At 43.7% G+C, this 19,777-nt stretch overlaps 1 protein-coding gene across 2 annotated transcripts in view; it reads right to left on the reverse strand.

The window, feature by feature from the left end:
• Nucleotides 1–575: 575 nt before the first annotated feature.
• AHCY (adenosylhomocysteinase) overlaps nt 576–19,777 on the reverse strand; it is a 74,543-nt gene continuing 55,341 nt past the window's right edge. Inside the window, exons 9-10 of one of the 2 annotated variants that reach the window (XM_084853859.1) lie at nt 6,509–6,703; nt 576–1,717 (exon numbers count right to left, since the gene is read on the reverse strand). In XM_084853859.1, the coding sequence (XP_084709985.1) occupies nt 1,586–1,717; nt 6,509–6,703 (327 nt within the window). In that variant the 3' untranslated portion in view covers nt 576–1,585. The remainder of the gene's footprint in view (nt 1,718–6,508; nt 6,704–19,777) is intronic. The other variant, XM_084853860.1, reaches the window with a different exon arrangement.

Raw genomic sequence — 19,777 nt, forward strand, 5'->3', positions numbered from 1 at the left:
CTATCTTTAAATTCCCTATTACATGTAAACTTATCTTCCTCTTTTATTCCCCATTTTGAATTATTTCTGAACTCAATGATTTAAGTATGTTAGTTTGTTCTTTTATTTACTTCTGACCCTCATTTGTATATTTAGTATTTTGCATACTTTAAAATAAGTTTCAGCAATATTTGTGTTCAAAACAAATGCATTCCAATGAACTCTACCCACATCTTCAGCTGTCAGTCACCAAGCACAGAGCACAGCAACCAAGAAGAGAGAAATCAAGTGATGTGCAAACCAGGTCAGGTTTGCACATCAGTAGAGCAATCCTATACTCCAACTACGCTGCGGTGAAGGTGACATACCCAACACACCTTGGCCCTGTTCCAAACCTAGCTGAGCCATTGCTGTAATATTTTGAGGATTTATTTATTATTTGATTTGTACCCCATCTTTCTACCAAGAAAATGGAAAATTCTATGAATATAGAAAATTCAGGAAGGACACACAGTGCTACAGATATGAAGGGCTGGGGAAAAATGGGTGGGGGGGGAGAAAAATTTTGAACACCTTTTTTCCAGGGATTTTTTTTTAAATTTGGAGAAATTTGGGGGGGGGGGTCCCCAGGCCTTCACAGTTCCATGGACTACTAAGAGTTCCCTTAAATAGGTGCACATTAGAGAAGACAAGGTGAAATGACAGCATCCTTCTTCCCAATACACATCACTGTAATAAAAACAAGGCTACCACTGCAGGGTTGTTGTTTTTTAATAAACTCATTTTAAGACACTATGACAGGCACAAGGTACAAAAACTAGGCCTGAGCAGACATTCGCTGCTGGCATCTTTGGAGAACTGATTGCTCCCCAAACCCCTGGCCGCAGGCTTTGGGAATCTCCCAGTTACATATGGACAAAGCTGCTTCCAGATTTTGCCTTCTCAGACATGTTCAAGGTCGTTCTTGCTAGGGAGACTGTATGCAAAGTGGACCATGTCACACTGACAAAATTAGATTCAAACCAACTTCTGAGATCTTGAACAATTATGTAACAAGATAGAAGCAAATCTCGCATTAACGCCTATCTTTTCAGGACATCCCCAGCTGACTTCCAGCTCACAAGCCGTGATGAAGTATGGATGAAGATGCAGCCAGATGAAGCCTACTGCGAAGTGTTGTCCCCATCCTCCAGTGGAGAGAAAAGGATCACTGTAGCATGCATCTTCCTCCTTCCCATTCAGACTATTTATGGTGAAGATATTCAACGATGCAAAGGACAGGACCCTGGAAATGCAGATCTGAAAAGAACTGAACTTGCAAAGTCCGTTTTGACCCTCCAGCACAACAGCATATGATCGAGACATTGGCTGGAGAATTATTTGATAAAGAGGACAGCCTGGGAGTTTCTTTGGAAGAGGAGACATGCTGGACAGTGCAGCAGAGAGATAAATGGTGACGAGAGACAGGTAGGACAAAGGGAACGGCCATTCCATGGGTATAAAGATGGCAAGGGGTGGAGCTGTTCACCGAATCCCAGCAGCGAAGCAAGCACTTTGGAAGATTTCCCATCCTTGCGTCTTGAGATCTTTGGGCCCTACCAGCTGCTCAGTATCTGTAATGATCTGGTTTGAAGGGACCATCTTTGGGTAGTCCCAGGTACTTGGCTTGCTTATCACTCAGCTTTGTTAGCTTCACGCAGAGTTTATCCAGATGAGCAGCAGCCACGGCTTCATCCAGCTGGAAGTAGAAGAAAAGGGGCAGTTAAGCTAAAGCGAACTGCACTGTATTGCTCTGCGACAGAAGAAGCAGCCTCAGACCACTGCCCCATCTTTCTCAATACTGTCTCCAGTGGCTTTCCTGGGGTCTCAGGCCAGATTCTTTCCTATCCGTCCCTGGAGATACCAGGGACTGAACCTGGGAACTTCTGCATGCAAAGCATGTGGTCTGTCACTGAGCTACAGCCCTCCCCCTGGTAAGGTCCAGCAAGGCAATGAGCCAAAGCTGTGAATACGGTGTGATTCTCTGAGAGTACTGTGCCAGCCCAGAAATAATCATTTGATGCAGGCAAAAGGAGAAGGGGACGGCAGAGGATGAGATGGCTAGATAGCATCACCGATGCAATGAATATGAACTTGAGAGAGCGGGAGAGTGCGGAGGGCAGGAAGGCCTGGCGTGCTATGGTCCATGGGGTCAGAAAGAGTCGGACATGACTCAACAACTGAACAACAAGCCAGTAGTGTAGTGGAGCCAGGGCTCATGGGGATGCAGCACCAACACTTTTTATTAGCAGCGGTGCCAATGGCATCTGCCACCCCCATCCCCGCAGAATTCCCTGTCCCCTCCGAGCTTAGCTACAGTCCTCACAGTAGCTGGGGGGAAATGAATTTTCCCAGCAACAATGGGCTGGTTCACATGGATCAAGCAGCCCACTGTGGCTTATTTAATATTCAGAAGTTGCGCCAGCACACACCACAACCCACTGGACTGCAATGATAGTCTGAATCCAGCTACTGTGTTGTTCCCTGTTGCAATGCAAAGTATTTTGGGGTGCCTTGGTCTTGAAGGGGCCATTAAGACCCATTAGCTTTACAAAAGACCTGCTCCTGGTAGAGAGCAACTGCTAGAACTGGCTTGTTGGTATGGATCAACACAGTTGCCTGCATTTTTGGACTCTCCTTGGGTACTGTCATGATGAGCACCTGCACCTCAAAATTTACTACTACACCACTGTCTGGTGCAACATTCCGGAGACATACTTTTTTTAAATGCAAGAAACGTGCTGTTAAAGCTAAAGAGCCAGGCATTAAAGCATGTGAGCAATACCTGGTGAAGTCCAAGAAGGGAAGGCTATCCAAGTGCCGCAAAAGGGAAGAGGGGGCTTTAGCACCCTCCAACAGTTCTTTTGCGCCTTTCTCAGGGTTATTAAAACAGGGCATGCCACAGTTTGGAAATATCGGCAGGGAAACCATTTGCTCTCACATAGACAGAGTCCCAGAATAAGTGATCTATATGCCAATGCGTCGGACTATTCTTCACCGCAAAATGTGCCGTCATGTCATCATTAGTTCTGAAAACGTAAATTAGTTGATTTTCAATTGTATTTTATGTTTTAAGCTGTGCATGTGAGCTGGCGGGGCCGGGGGGGGAGGGCTTTTCACTCTGAAAGGCGACAAATACTGGTAATATTATTAATCTTTCTTATTGTATTGTTTTAGATTATGTTTTGATTATATTTGTTTGTATTTGTATTATTATACTGATTATGGTTTAGATTGCTTTTGATGTTTTTTTCTGTTATATAAATCATGGATTTCTGTGGTGCGTGTAAGTCCCTTCAAGGCTACTTTTTTGTGGTGGGAAGCGAAGTAGAAATGTAATAAATAATAACTACAACAAGTAGTAAGTAAGTAAATAAAAAAACAATATTGCCAATTACTGCTGTGGAAAAGATCACTGGGCAAGAGATTTATTCCTCTCTTTCCAATTCCAAAAGGAAGTGCTGAGTGGCCTACAGAGCTAAACTAAGTTCAAAGAAAAACAACAATAAATAATAAAAAAGAAGACAGACAGACAGAATACGAAGCAACGGGCCTTTGATCTGTCTGCTGGTTAATATTTTGTGGTTATTAAGATGCCAAAACACAAAAAGCAGCAGGCAGACCAAAATCTTACTGAAACAGCACAATCTTTCCCAACATGGTGCCCTCCAGATGTGTTAAACCACAAAAGCCCATAATCCCCAACCAGCATGGCCAAGGGTAGCTGGAGATTACAAGTGTTGCAGTCAAAAACATCTGGAGGACACCAGGTTGGGAAAGGCTGCTTTAGGTATTGTGTCTTTAATGCCATTTAAGGATTTTAAAAGGAGAACCACAGCCCTTTGAATTACATCTGGGAAAGAAGGGGCACAGCAAGCAACAGAAGAGGCCTCTCGTGCATCCCCAGCAAGTGCCAGAAGATGGTGGGACATGGAGAGGCCCTCACCAGGTGCTAATATAGTGCAGAGGCAGATTCGGGGGGGAGGATCCTTTAGGTCAGCCTTCCCCAGCCTGGCGCCCTCCAGATGTGTTGGACTACAGCTCCCACGATCCCCAGCTAGCATGGCCGTATTGGCAGGGAATGATGGGAGTTGCAGTCCAACACATATGGAGGGCACCAGGTTGGGAAAGGGTGCTCTAAGTATTGCATTCTTAAACCGTTTCAGGCTTTTAAAAGGTGATAAACAGCCCTTTCAACTGCACCCAGAAACTATCACCACTAGTGCAGTTGATCCTCCACTACTCCACGAAAGCGTACATCTGTACCAGCTGGTGTTTCCAAATCTATCTCCCTTGTAAGCATTTGAGCTTTGATCAGAAATGTCAGACTGACTGTGCCTCTTAAAATTTCACAGCCTTTCGGCTCCAACTGCCTTTCAATTTTTCATGCATGCATGTGTATAGGATAAATCTATTAGAAACACAAAGTGCCAAAACGGAGGACTTCATGCCTCGGAAGAAATGGGCTCTGGTCCACAAAAGCATATGCCACAATCAATCTGCCTGTCTTGCCACAAGTCTTCTTTGTATTTGGTCCAACAGATGAACATGACTAATTCTCTGGAATTTGCTATCATGCAGTGACTCCAGGTGCACCAGGGTAATTCTTCTCAACAGCAATGTTGCATCAGATCCTCCCCTCTTCTGAAATTCTTTGGGATTCATTTTTACAGGGGGATGGGGCATGCTGAAGAGCAGTTCCAGCAAATATGTCTTGCCAGTCATGCACAGGTTTATCTTATTTACCAAAAGGAAAAACTTTTGCAATTATCACTTTTGGATCTGGCTGAATTTCAAAGATGACAGAGCCAAGCTCAAGCATCAAACAATCACTATCCTGTCAAATTTACAGGGTTGTTTTGGAAAGTTGAGGCCAGATGACCTTTGCCTTTTAGAATGAGGAATTTACGACATCTCTCAATCTTCACTCCACTCGAGAACAAAGAATTCACTGATGATTCTCATAATTAAGGAGAAACCCAGGGGAAATAAAATGGCACAAAATAAGTTAGGCTTAGAGATTTTGCAGAGACATGGTGGACACCTGGACAATTAGAAACAGATTGTGACTGGCTTTGCTGAGATGTTCAAGGGATGGAATAGCCCCTCTTCCCATTATGTCTGTGCACAGGAACAAGCCACAGTCAGGTTCCAGAAGGATCACCAAAGGAAGAAGACAGGCTGGCGCCACATCAGTCCCATCTCTGGTTTCACAACACATGAAAGAAGGGACTTGGGAGTGCATGGCAATCCCAAAGCATATAACAAAATACAACAGACCCGTGAGCAATGCTTTGAAGTTCCCAATTTGTGGCAGGGCAAGATTAATATTTCCTAAAATGTATTTTCCTTGCAGAAGGTGTATACTTAGCTGTAAGTAAGCCCAAACACATTCAAGAATTATCTATCACACACATTAATAATTAACACTATAGTAGGTATGAGACTTCCAAGGCAATCCTTTTATGGTACGATAACTGCACAGCTGTTGCAAGGCCATGAGCTGGGGAGTCCCCAGTTCAAATCTTACCACAGCCACAAACTCAACAGATGGCTTTAGTAAACTGATGCTCTGGGAACGTAAGAAACTGCCTTATACTGAGTTGGACCTTTAATCCATCCAGCCTGATATTTCCTCTGACTGGCAGCAGCTCCCCAGGCTTTCAAGTAGAGAAGGGTCTTCCCCATCATCTCATAACTGGCGATGCCAGGGTTCAAGCCTGGGACCTTTTCCACACAAAGGCTGTGCTCTGCCACTGAGTGATGGTCCCTCCCTGAAGAAGTTCTCTCAACCCAGCATCTATTGCAGGGTCCTACCTTGCAGGGCTGCTGTGAGGATTGCTCAGTAAAACATATATGAAGTACTATGAGCACTTGAAATGCCATGCTGAATTTAGCTCGTGATGTTCAGGAGAGAGGCCTATATTGAGAAGGGCATGGGGCCAGAAGGAACATGATGAAGCCATGTTCTTGAAGCTAAGCAGGTCTGGATCTGGTCAGTGCCTGGATGGGAAACCACCTAGGAACTCCATGTATGCTGCCTTAAGTTATGTGAGGGAAGAAATGTGGGATATAAATGTATTAAGTAAAATAAGTAACCTGATTGAAGGGTGGGATATAAATCTTAATAGATACATTGGACAAAACTAGTAACAGTTTGCCATAAATTGCAACGGCTTTCACTGTTCCTATCTTGATCCAGATAGCAGCAAGTTCATGAAAACATTTAAAGCACAAATGGAATACAGATTATTATTAATTCAGTTTATGAGACGTGCTATAGCCAAAGCCAAAGGTGACATAAATAAAAACAAATACAAAATCAATAATAAAACCAATAACATAACCAAAATCACTAAAAAAAAATAGGAGTATTTATGGTACTCCTAGTGGGCAAGAAGTCAGTTTCCCCCCGTCCCCCACCCTTCCCATTTTATGTTCCACTTTCAATGAAAACACAAGGCTGTTCTTTAGCCCATAAAGAACTCACCTTCTTTGGCAGAATATGGACTCCTACTGCATATTTGCCCGGATTTGTCCAGAGCTCTATCTGTGCCAGCACCTGGTTGGTAAAGGAGTTGCTCATGACAAAACTGGGATGACCCATGGCACATCCTAAGTTCACCAGTCTCCCTTCTGCCAGAAGTATGATGTGGCGGCCATTTTTCAGTGTATACCGGTCCACCTGAATGGAAGCAAAAACAGCCTCAGTAAGAGCTATGGTTCCTAAATGATGGGTCAGGATCCACAGAGGAGACAGGGGCATTCTTGAGAAGGACTGCTGGACTGCCAGGTGGTAGGAGTGATGCTAGATGAGGACACCATATGGGAAATCAACTCCTTAGTCTCCTGATAATCTTCTTCACATATTATCTGTATAAACAGTATATTAAAAAGCAACCATAACAAAATATAAGATAGAGCTATGTCCCCTGAGCAGATTAAGGCAGTTGTATGATTCCTGGACAAATGGCTTTTCAGGTGCGTTTGTAGGACCAGTTTGCTAAACCCTTCTTGGATGCTGAGTACAAAAGACTGTGAATTAAAAAGAATTCAGGCCACAATCCTGTGTGGACCTTCCTAGGCGTAAGCCCCTTTGAACACAGTGGGACTTACTTCCAAGTACATATGCATAAGATTACATTGCACAGCAAAGCAAGGAAAGCATAAACCCATTTACAGCAAGCAACATGTTAAAGGAGCATGTTATCCAATCACTGCTGCAGGTAAGAGCACTGAGCCAGATGGGTCTCTGGACTGATCCGGCAAGGAATTGTATCTTTCGGTGCCTAATCTCATACAAATGTATTTAACATATTAACACCAGGGATGGGGTACCCCAGTGGTTTTAGAGATGTTCATCTTTCTGTAGATGTCAGAACAGTGATACACCATCAGTGACACCCACAATTATCAACAGCTGACATAAACAAAAAGAGAAGGGGAAGATTGTTCCTTGATCCCAACAAGCATTGACATACTGTAAGGAATCGAATGAGCCACAGCTATTTGGGCAGTGAATAAATATCCAGTTCGTTAACTCACTTCAAAAATATAGCAAGAGGAAGGGCTCTCTTACCAAGGAGAAAGGACAGATGGAGAGCCAACCCTGCCTTTATCGCAGGGGTGGGCAACTTCAGGCAGTCCAGGGACCAATTCTCCAGCCCCCAGATCTGCCATGGGCTGCACTCCCACCACCACACCTCTGAATATTAGGATCAAGTAGAGGCAAAAGAAAGGAAGAAAAGAAGCGTGGTTTGCCACTGAAATGCAGTAGCAAACTGCTACAGAGGCTTAGAATGGACAAATTTAGGTTGAAAACATGCTAAATTTGTCTGCTCTAAGCCTCTGTAGCCATGATTTTTCCCTCTTTTTTCTGGGTTAAAAAAATAGGTGCAGTGGGGGGCAATGGGAGCCACATGTGGCCCACCCCACTTTATAGACTGAAAGATCTTCATCTGGAGAGAAAGGACTTTGACACTTACTGTTATGGCACAGCGCAGCCCAACACAAAGAGCAAAGAGCTTGGCTAGGACAACTCAGGCCTCTGGTAAGATGCTCCCTTTGCCTGAGTGTAATGGCACGCAACCACAGGAGGCATCAAGCCCATGCCCAGTTTCCAAACCCAAGATAGGCCAGGTTCTGCCAGCGTGCACCCTGGAGAGATCCCATTGCTAAAGTGACACAGGCACCATGATTACAATGCTTAAGAGTTTGGGCATATGGGGATCTCAGGGAAAGCCAAAAATGCAGGTGGGTTGGGTGTCTCTAGAGAGTGGACTGATAAATTTGGGCAGCAGCCTCTATTTCCATAGCATATATCCCAGTAATGAGTCAGTGGAGGCCAGCAGCCCTGTTATGAATGGCCAGTTGCATTTCAGCCTTTGTGGCCAACCTCTACCCACAGGCAGCTCCTGTACTTTTAATACTTGCATAGATGAGGATGTTCAATAGGTACACAGCTTCCTAACCTCCTGCAGCACTGCCATACAAAAACTGCAACTGAGGAAGGAATGGCACTCAACAGATCCTAAAAGCCCAAGATAATGTGGCCTTCCTGAACCCAACGAAACAAGTTTTGTTTTGTTTTTTAAATGGAAGCCATGGCTTAGAAGTTACCAGGATGGCATGGGGGGCAAGAAGAAACAGAGCTTAAACACAACTACAAAAAATAAGCTATTCAAGAGAGCGCAAGGCAACAAGCTTGATAAATGGGGTAAAAGCCTCAAAGCAAGGAGAAAAAAGCCAAAAGTTTCCAATGGGCAACAAGGGTTTGCTGGAAAAGACTGTCCCTCAAAGAGAGAAGGGGACCATAGCTCAGTGGGAGAGAACACATGCTTCGCATGCAGAAGGTTCCAGGTTCAATCCTGGGCATGTCCAGCTAGGGCTGGGAAAGACAAGGCCTGAGAAACTGGTGCCTCGCAGCCAGTCAGCGTAGATGAGCCTTCCCCAACCTGGTGGCTTCCAGAATGTGTTGGACTACATCTCCCATAATCTCACCGTCAGCAGAGCTAGAAGTGACTCTGTATAAGAGAGCTTCATATGTTCAGAATCCCACCTGCAATGCAGCCCGATACGAAGGCCATTAAAAGAGCTTTCTTCTCAAATGCAAAAGATCTGAGCAAAAGTGGGTGAATCTCATGATACGGGTTGAGTCTTTGTTGTTGTTCAGTCATTAAGTCGTGTCCAACTCTTCGTGACCCCATGGACCAAAGCACGCCAGGCCTTCCTGTCATCCGCTCTCTCCCGGGGTGTGCTCAGGTTCATATTCATTGCATCGGTGATGCTATCTAGCCATCTCATCCTCTGCCATCCCCTTCTCCTTTTGCCTTCAATCTTTCCTAGCATCAGCGTCTTTTCCAGTGAGTTTTCTCTTCACATTAGGTGGCCAAAATATTGGAGCTTCAGCTTCAATATCTGTCCTTCCAAAGAGCACTCAGGGTTGATTTCCTTTAGGATGGACTGATCTGACCTCCTTGCAGTCCAGGGGACTCGTAAGAGTCTTCTCCAGCACCACAGTTCAAAAGCATCAATTCATCAACGCTCAGCCTTCCTTCTAGTCCAGCTCTCACAGCCATACGTTACTACTGGGAAAACCATAGCTTTGATTATACGGACCTTTGTCAGCAAGGTGATGTCTCTGCTTCTTACTATGCTGTCTAGGTTTGCCATAGCTTTCCTCCCAAGGAGCAAGCGTCTTTTAATTTCATGGCTACAGTCACCATCTGCGGTGATCTCGGAGCCCAAGAAAGTAAAATCTGTCACTGCTTCCATTTCTTCCCCTTCCATATGCAAGGAAATGATGGGGCTAGATGCCATGATCTTCGTTTTTTTTTAATGTTGAGTTTCAAACCAGCTTTTGCACTCTCCACTTTCACCCTCAACAAGAGGCTCTTTAGATCTTCGCTTTCTGCCATTAGGGTGGTGTCGTCTGCGTATCTGAGGTTGTTGATAATTCTCCCGGCAATCTTAATTCCGACCTGTGATTCATCCAGCCTGGCGTTTCTCATGATGTACTCTACATATAAGTTAAATAAGCAGAGCAAAAATATGCAGCCCTGTCGTACTCCTTTCCCAGTTTTGAACCAATCGGTTGTTCCATGTCTGGTTCTTACTGTTGCTTCTTGGCCCTCATACAGGTTTCTCAGGAGACAGGTAAGGTGGTCTGGTACTCCCATCTCTTTCAGAATTTGCCAGAGTTTGTTGTGATCCACACAATCAAAGGCTTTAGCGTAATCAATGAGGGTTGAGTCTTAGGCAACAGCTAAAAGCATATTTGTTCAACTAGGCTTTTCACATCTAACCTGGCCCTGGGGCCTTACAGCTTGAAGACTGTGTGGGTTGTGTTATGTTTTTAGGTTACTTTTATGGTTGATGTTTTTAATTACAGATAACTGATGTCTTTTTCTTATGTTGTGTATCACGGTGGGCTCCCTTGGGAGGAGGGGTGGCATACACATTAAATCAGTAAATGAATGGAATGCATGAATGATAGAACTAGATGACCATGAATGGGTGATAAAAGCAGCAGAGGGACTCAGTAGTTACATTCCTGTCCTATAGAGTAAAAGACAATCCTCACTTTGCCAAAGAACACACAAAACCTGCCTTATGAGAGTCATATGGTATTGGTCTTTCAAGATCTTTGCACCAGACACTGTACACCAGATGTCAACCTTCAGAAGCAGTACAGCAGCACTGCAGATCATAGATACAGAGTGAGGGATTCCCCTTTAAACATTTAGTGTACCATTGAAGACAGATGTTAACCGCTACTCCCCTTCAGGAAAGAGAAAGATGTTCCAAGCCTTTGGGCCTACAACCAAAAGGGCAACAAATGTGACAGGCAGGGAATTCTTGAATATGGACAGCCTAATCGAGAAGGAATGAAACCTGGGGGAAAGAGAGAGCAGAAGAGCAACTAGAAAAGAGCAGAATGGCAAGAATAATAGTGGCAAGTACTCAAATTGGAAGAATGGATAAAGTGGTACACTCTTTTCATGGTAAATTGGGACGAGGGAGTCTGTTCTTCATTATGGAGTGGATAACCTAGTATCAAAATACTCTTGGGAACTGGAGAAAATTCTTGGTTTCCTCTTGTCTAAGTGTTAATTTCCCTTGCCTCAGAGCCTATGAGCAGATTCAGGCATTTTTCCTGCCTCTGAAGTTTTGGTGGAGGAGGGAGAGTGGACAGTTTGGTATGCTAGACATTACATTGGGTTCAGTTTAAACTTGTAGCAAGTGGGAAAGGAAATGTTTTAAACAGATGTGGAACCACTAGTACTCCAAAGCTAGCAAACAGAAAAATTCATAGAAAATGTAGGGTAATGATGGCTGGAAGATTTGGTGCACTTTGTATTTTACTGCCATGACTGATCATAGAATCATAGGGTTGGAAGGGGCCTACAAGACCATCAAGTCCAACCCCCTGCTCAGTGCAGGAAGCCTGATTCCCAGGCGGAATCCCATGCAAGTACTAACCAGGGCTGACCCTGCTTAGCTTCCGAGATCAGACACATCCAGCCCTATGCTCGTATAAAACAATGCAGTTGCCTTCCATAATATTAAAGGGCTGAGATGTCTTGTCAAGAGGGATAGCTTGGCCAATAATTTTTTTTTAAAAGAAAAGGGATAAAGTATATTTTGCAGGAGGTGTATCTTCAAACACAAATGGTTCAAATGCCCTGAGGGAATCAAACAAGACAGCAGCAACAATTATACCAGTGAACCATGTTAATTCTGCTTTATGAGGAATAGTAAATGAAAAGGAAGTTAGAGACATTATGATTAAAGGAAAAAGAAGCAAATCTATCATGTTAGGGTGCAAACAGGCACAGGAGAAATTCTATATTGAGTTGTTCATCCATGCACATACAATCTGAGCAGGGGATTAAAATGTAGTAATGGATCTCAGCAGAGAGCTCAACCACAAAGAGAGTACCAGTTACAGAAACACATACATTATTGAAACTGATCAGAGAAACAGGTTCAGTGGATCAATGGCGAAAACTGAACCCTTCTTCAAAAGAACATTACTTTTTAATTCACCCTCTCTATAATCCTCCAGGAATTTATTACACTGCTTCCTATTTGCACTGGCAATAGAGCCATTGCCTTGAACTTTTTAGTCTGAATCAGGAAACAGAAGAAGTGGACGAAAACAATAAACAGGGCATTTTTTTGTTTAGCATTTCTATTATTTACATTTATCATCCGCTTTGGATACTTAACAAAATGTCAGAAGAAGCTAGCTGTAGATGTTGTAGCATCAGCCATTAAAAATTATAAGGCCATGCTCTCATGTATGAGGAATGGTGGGTAAACTGTGGCCCTATTATGGCATTTCCTTTCTGTGTAGGCTGAGCATGTGAGGGAGAGGCACTAGCCTCACCCCCCTCCTTGCACATTTCCATTGCCCTCTACACATGGGGGCCAAAATGCTGAAAAGGACAGCCTCCCCTGTCCATGGAAGCTGCCCGCACAATCTGGAATGCTGGAAAAACAGCGGTCAAAATCATGTGGACAGCCTCTACAGATAGAAGCAGCTCTCCTTTTCAGAATGTCAGTTTCTACATGTAGAGGATGAAAAAAATGTGCCAAGGAGGGCTGTGTGCACTAGTGTTTAGCCTACAGGGAATAGGGAACACCTGCACAGGGCATTGTAGAATATCGGTGTCATAGCTCTGGGGTGCCTAGATGTGCAGACAACATCCACAGCCCAGGACATCTTTCAACAACTTTGGCTGGTGCACCATTAGGCACCCTTCTGGGGGAAAAAATAATTGCTACCCTCATCAATGCCTTGGTAACCTTGGCTAACTTAGTAGAACACACCATTAATTAATTAAATTTATATCCCACCTTTTTTTCCTCCTTAAGGAACCCAAGGCAGCATACATAATCCTCCTCCTCTCCATTTTATCCTCACAACAACAACCCTGTGAGGTAGGTTGGGCTGAGAGTCTGTGACTGGCCCAAAGTCACCCAGTGAGCTTCATGACTGAGTGGGGACTTCTGGGACTTCTTTTGAAAAATAACTGGTTTAAACCACAGCTGCCCTAGCTGCCAGGTTATTGACTGGGACTCACAAATCTGAACACTTGGCTCCAGGGCTTAAGGCTGTACACTGGCATCCAGTTAGCTTTTGGAATGTGGTTACAATTCAGCTGTTGACCTATAAAGCCCCGAGAGCCTGTGGCCAACATCCTGCCATATTGACCTATTGATATGCTAGTATCATCGACTGAGACCTTGTAGGTGCTCCTTCCACCAGAAATTAGGCAGACAGAGACTTCTCGGTGATGGTGTCCAAGTTCTGGAATTCCACTTCCGAGAGCAGAGTGATCCCAATAATCTCACAATACCTTCTCTTTTCAATATCAAACGAAACCAGATTTTATCTAAGTGAGCATCTGGGAAGGGAGGGACAATTACTTATTTTACAGTTGATGTCTTAAGTTGTGCTTCTGCTCTGTTACATTCTTATTTTAACTAGGTAAATTTTAAATAAAATACCTTAGCTTGGGTATGGAGACAACAATTAATCCACCCCCTACCCTCACCCAACATAGACTGAGTATTAGCTTTGTTGGAAGAGAAAGTGGGAAATTCCTGGGGAAAATCTGTCTTTATAACAGGACAGATAAATCATTAAAGTATGCGGGCACTCCTGCAAGCACTCGATCAGTGGGCTTCACCCAGATGAGAGGGCTTTGCAGGGAAGGCAGAGGATACCTGCCCGGCGTCCTCTCTCCGGTGGGAGAAGGTGCGGGGCAGGTGAAGCGGCTTCACTATGCACAGGCCTTCTCTGATAAGAGCCACGTGTAGGAAAGCCAGGCCCTGGCAGACATGCCAGGAAGATCAACATCCCCGTTTTATTTATTTGATTTGTACCCTGCCTTTCTACCAAGAAAATGGAACTCATGGTAGCTTGAAAATGACACCCAGTGTGCCCGCCAGGAACCAAATTATGTCAGGGGGTGAGGCTGCACCCCCTGACATCATTTGGCCTGGAAGGGCTGGGTGGTCTTCCAGCACCCCACTCCATTCTGGTTCCTCACCCCTTTTCCAACATATCAGAAACATAGAACCCCCTGTAAAGCATGGAATGGTCGTTGAGGGGGAAGAGAAATGTTAGTTGTGTGCTTTACCACTGAAATAATACACATGGCCATCTGAAGGGAATCCCCAAAAGATCATTAAGTCCAAGGCCTAAAATTACCAAGCTGCACCACTGAGTGAGAGGATTAATGTCAGAACTATGTCTGTTTGCTGAATGCTAAAATGGAGAATATGCAGAATTGAGAAAAGGGTCCGAATAAAGAGATGACGGCGGAGGACTAGCAAGATATCTGGAAACAACCATATTTCTATTTAAGCATATTAGAAAAAATATTATAAAATTATGTGCACATGGTATAACATGATGGAAAAAAATTAATGTATATGTAAAAAAAGAGAAAAATTGTTGGAAGAGATGTGAAGAACAAGGAAATCATTTTCACATGATGTGGTCTTGTGAAGATATACAAGATTTCTAAGAGAAACTTTTTGATCAAATTGAGCAGATGTCCGGCTGTACTGTGTATCTGATTTACAATTTATCCTATTAAATAGGGGCTAGAAAGCAATGGAAATACTGGCAAAATCAAGAGTTAATTACATGTTTCTTGATAATAGCTAAATTATGCATTGTAGAGAACCGGAAGGACAAGTGTCACTAGTGAATGGTTTAACAAGTGCTGGAACTTGGCTATAATGAATAAATGTACTGCTGAGGTGTGCCCAGCTAAGGGGCTCCAGAGGAAAAAAGTGAAAACCTGGCTACCTTTTATGAGCTTTACCAGTAAGTATTTGTGGGAGAGGCCAAAGAAGCTTAAGGTTATATTCTCATCTGAAATCTTGTTTTATCTGGCTATTTTTGGAGACTCTATACTTCACATACTTGGGGGAACAATATTTTTAGTTTTGCATTCCATTCTGGTTTTTATTCTTCTATTGTTGAAATTGCATGCGGTTTTGAGAGCTTTATTAAAACAAAACAATTAAAAAAAAAAACCCTGCTCCAGTTGACATTCTCTCTTCTGTACCTATACATCTTCTAGATGCAGGAGACTTGATGCTAAAAGGATGGCCACCCCTGTAGAATAGAAACTTAAAAGGTGATTTATATAATAATTTTTACTGCTTGAGTTCTTTTACCAAGGCCAGCCCAAGACATTTTGCTGCCCGAAGTGAAGGACAAGATGGTCCCCCTTCCTAACTATGGAAGCTGACAGAACAAGCAGTTGAATCTTATTTCAACACTGGCGATGGAATAGTATACTCCACCTTACAGGGTGCAGAACATGCTGCCTAAGACACATAGCTCTCCCTTCCAATGGAGGGGAATGGCCAGGGGCTTCTGCCCCTTCCACTCCACTGAGCATCTGCCACCTGAGGCAACCACTTCACTCTGCCTAATAATAGGGCCGGCCCTGATCTTTACTGACATCTCTCCAACACACAAGGAAGAAACTCAGATGCATAAGCAGTGGTAGCATCCATGATCAGGACAGCATCTCCCCAATCATGGGCATTGCCGAGTTTTTCTTCATTTTTTGCCCTGTTCCTTACAGCCCCCATGACTTTGCACTATTCCAGCTTTCAAAATGGATGCTATTATGCACCTGGGTCATAGTAACAGTTAGTACTGACCCAAATCAGATCTTTCAGAGTATTTAATATTCACCTAACCAGTCAGTACAGGATAAGAAACTGAGAGACATATATGGATAAAAAAAAAAAATCATCAATGTTACATTAAAAGTGCTACAACTCTGTTTCTGTACCCTTCAAATGCTTAGAAGTTCACTATAAAAGAAAATTGCTCCTTGTAGCTTTGTTTTATTAGATAGATACTAATTCTCACTCTCTTGCCTGCTCTAAAGGGTAAAAGCAGACATAAACACTCATGATTATTTATTTTTATTTAAAATATTTCTAGGTCGCCTTTCACCAAAAAGGAGAACCAATGGACTCCATTTTAGAATCATAGAATCATAGAATAGTAGGGTTGGAAGGGGCAGGAATCCAAGTCCAAGCATCCCTGACAGATGGCTGTCATCTTGATGACAGGAGGGGGAAAGGAGAAGAGAGAACTCAGCTTGCATCATGGAATCATAGAATCATAGAATAGTAGGGCTGGAAGGGGCCTACAAGGCCATTGAGTCCAACCCCCTGCTCATTGCAGGAATCCAAGCCAGAGCATCCCTGACAGATGGCTGTCCAGCCTCATCTTGAATGCCTCCAGTGTGGGAGAGCCCACCACCTCCCTAGGGAATTGGTTCCATTGTCGTATTGCTCTAACAGTCAGGACGTTTTTCCTGATGTTCAGCCGGAATCTGGCTCCTTTAACTTGAGCCCATTATTCCCTGTCCTGCACTCTGGGATGATCAAGAAGAGATCCTGGCCTTCCTCCCTGTGACAACCTTTCAAGTACTTGAAGAGCACAATCATATCTCCCCTCAGTCTTCTCTTCTCAAGGCTAAACATGCCCAGTTCTTTCCATCTCTCTTCATAGGGCTTTGTTTCCAGTCCCCTGATCATCTTGGCTGCCCTCCTCTGAACCCTCTCCAGTTTGTCTGCATCCTTCTTCAAGTGTGGTGCCCAGAACTGGACACAGTACTCCAGATGGGGCCTAACCAGTGCTGTGTAGAGGGGAACTAGTACTTCCTGGGATTTGGAAGCTATGCTTCTATTAATGCAGCCCAAAATAGCATTTGCCCTTTTTGCAGCCACATCACATTGTTGGCTCATATTCCAAGATCTTTCTCGCTTGTCATTTTGTTGAGCCACGTATCCCCATCTTGTAACTGTGCATTTGGTTTCTTTTTTCTAGGTGCAGAACTTGGCATTTATCCCTATTAGATGTCATTCTGTTGTTTTCTGCCCAGCGCTCCAGTCTATCCAGATCACTTTGAATTTTGTTTCTGTCTTCCAAAGTATTCTGTCTTCTCTCCTGCCCAATTTGGTGTCATCTGCAAATTTGATCAGCATTCCCTGCACCTCCTCCTCCAAGTCATTCATAAAAATGTTGAAGAGCACTGGGCCCAGGACTGAGCCCTGCGGTACCCCACTCGTTACCTCTCCCCAGTTTGAGAAGGTCCCATTGATAAGCACTCTTTGAGTCCGATTCTGTAGCCAACTGTGGATCCACCGGATCGTTGTTTCATCTAGCCCACTTTGAGCTGGTTTGCTCATCAAGATATCATGAGGCACTTTGTCGAAAGTTTTGCTGAAGTCAAGGTACATTATGACTACAGCATTCCCACGGTCCACAAGGGAGGTGATGTGATCAAAAAATGAGATCAGATTCGTCTTGACAAATCCATGTTGGCTTTGAGTAATCACTGCATTGTTTTCAAGGTGCTTCCAGATGGCTTGCTTGATAATCTGCTCCAGAGTTTTCCCAGGGACTGATGTCAGACTGACTGGTCTGTAGTTCCCAGGTTCCTCCTTTTTACCCTTTCTGAAGATAGGGATCATACTAGCCCTCCTCCAGTCATCTGGCACTTCCCCCGTCCTCCATGATTTCTCAAAGAGAATAGACAGCGGTTCTGAGAGTTCTTCTGCCAGTTCCTTTATTACTCTAGGATGCAGTTCATCTGGCCCTGGAGATTTGAACTCAGTCAAAGTCATTAGGTGTTCCTTGACCATATGCCTGTCGATCTCAAGCTGCAATCCTGCCCCTTCAGCCTGTACTTCGCCTTTGCCAGGGGAGTCATGGACCCTCTTTTGGGAGAAGACTGAGCCAAAGTAGGAATTGAGCACCTCTGCCTTTTCTTTGTCATCTGTTATCATTTTGCCATCCCTATTTAATAGCTGAACCACCATTTCTTTCCTCTGCCTTTTACTATGCACGTAGCTGAAGAAAGCCTTTTTGTTGTTTTTGCATCCCTTGCTAACCTCAGCTCATTCTCAGCTTTAGCCTTCCTGACACCATCCCTGCAATTCTGTGCTACCTGCCTGTACTCTTCTTTTGTTACTTGACCTTCTTTCCACTTCCTATATGTGTCCTTTTTTGTTTTCAGCTCATCTCTAAGCTTTTTGTGAAGCCACATTGGCTTCTTCTGTTGTCTTCCACTTTTTCTTCTTGTTGGAATTGTTTGTAATCGTGCCTTGAGAATTTCCTTTTTTAAAAGCTCCCACCCATCTTGGACTCCTTTTCTCGTTAGCATCACTTGCCATGGGACCTTACTGATCATTGTTCTGAGTTTATTAAAATCAGCTTTCCTAAAATCCAGGGTATGTGTTTGACTACACTTGGGTTTTGCTTCCCTTGGAACCAAGAATTCAAGTACAACATGGTCGCTTTCCCCCAGAGTTCCTGTAACTGCTACTTTATCCACTAAGTCATCTCTGTTAGGATCAAGTCAAGGATAGCCGATCCTCTAGTTCCTTCCTCTACTTTCTGTAGGAGGAAGTTATCTGCCACACAAGTCAGGAATTTCCTGGAGAGGCCATGTTTTGCAGAATTTGTCTCCCAACAAGTATCGGGGAAATTGAAGTCCCCCATTACTACTACATCACGCTTCCTTAAAACATTCGCTATTTGCTTTTCAAAAGTTTCATCCTCGTCTTCTCCTTGATTGGGTGGCCGGTAGTAGACTCCGACCACGAGATTCCTTTTATTCTTTGCTCCATTTATTTTGATCCAGATGCTCTCGATGGGGCTACCAAGCTCCTCCTCCTGTATTTCTGTGCAGAGATATGTATTTTTCACATACACTGCAACCCCACCTCCCTTTCTGTTCCTCCTGTTCTTTTTGAACAAGTTATATCCTTCAATTGCTATATTCCAGTCATGAGAGTCATCCCACCAAGTCTCAGTTATACCTATCAAGTCATAATTTCCCTCCTGTATTAAGAGTTCAAGTTCGTTCTGTTTGTTTCCCATACTCTGGGCATTAGTATATAGACATCGAAGACCATGGGCTTCATAGTCTGGCTTTCTTCCTACATGTGTCTGAAGAAAATTATTGGGAGCTATCAGATCTGTTCTCTCCGTTGCAGTGCATGAGCCTACATCCATTGTTACCCCCAACATTACATCTCCCTTCCCCGTAGGTGCTCCTTCACTAAAAAAAAACACTATCTTCACTATCTTGGATGCTCCTTCACTAACAAAAACAAAAACATGTTTTTGGATACATTTGATTTCAAGTCAGACAACAGAATTTAAATGTTAAAAACAAGAGCAGTCCAAAGTTGAACTGAAAGCATTTTGCAATGGCATCTTTGAAAAGAAAACACCCCAGAAATTAGCTCAAAAGCCCAGTCACAACAGAATAGGGTTTGGCCTGAGGAATTCTATTATGCTGGTTCCAATCAGGTATGTGTTACACCCAGATCCAATTACTCTTCTTACAGCAAGTCTCTTTGCTTACATCGGATGCTAGGACTTTAAAAAAGACAGGGCTGTTTTTATGTTAAGAATGCATGAAGAGGTAAGAACTGCTTTTTGATGTGCTCCTACTGAAAGATTTGTCATATTCTCTGCACCTGGAATGTTTCAGAATTAGCACTTTGCCTTGCAAAAGGTTCCACATATTGCTTTAAATAAAGGGGGGGGTGTCAGGGTGGAAACTGAGCTGATAGAACCCCAGAGCAGTACTGATTCTGAGGAGGATCAGCAATCCGTGGGAGAGAAGCCAGCTCATCCCTCACAGGCACAGCAGCTGGCAGAGATTCCTCCTGCCGGCATTCCTGAGATAGATAG

Source organism: Heloderma suspectum, chromosome 4, assembly GCF_057233095.1.
Source record: "Heloderma suspectum isolate Gila_16-S chromosome 4, 16-S_ref, whole genome shotgun sequence".
NCBI lineage: Eukaryota > Metazoa > Chordata > Lepidosauria > Squamata > Helodermatidae > Heloderma > Heloderma suspectum.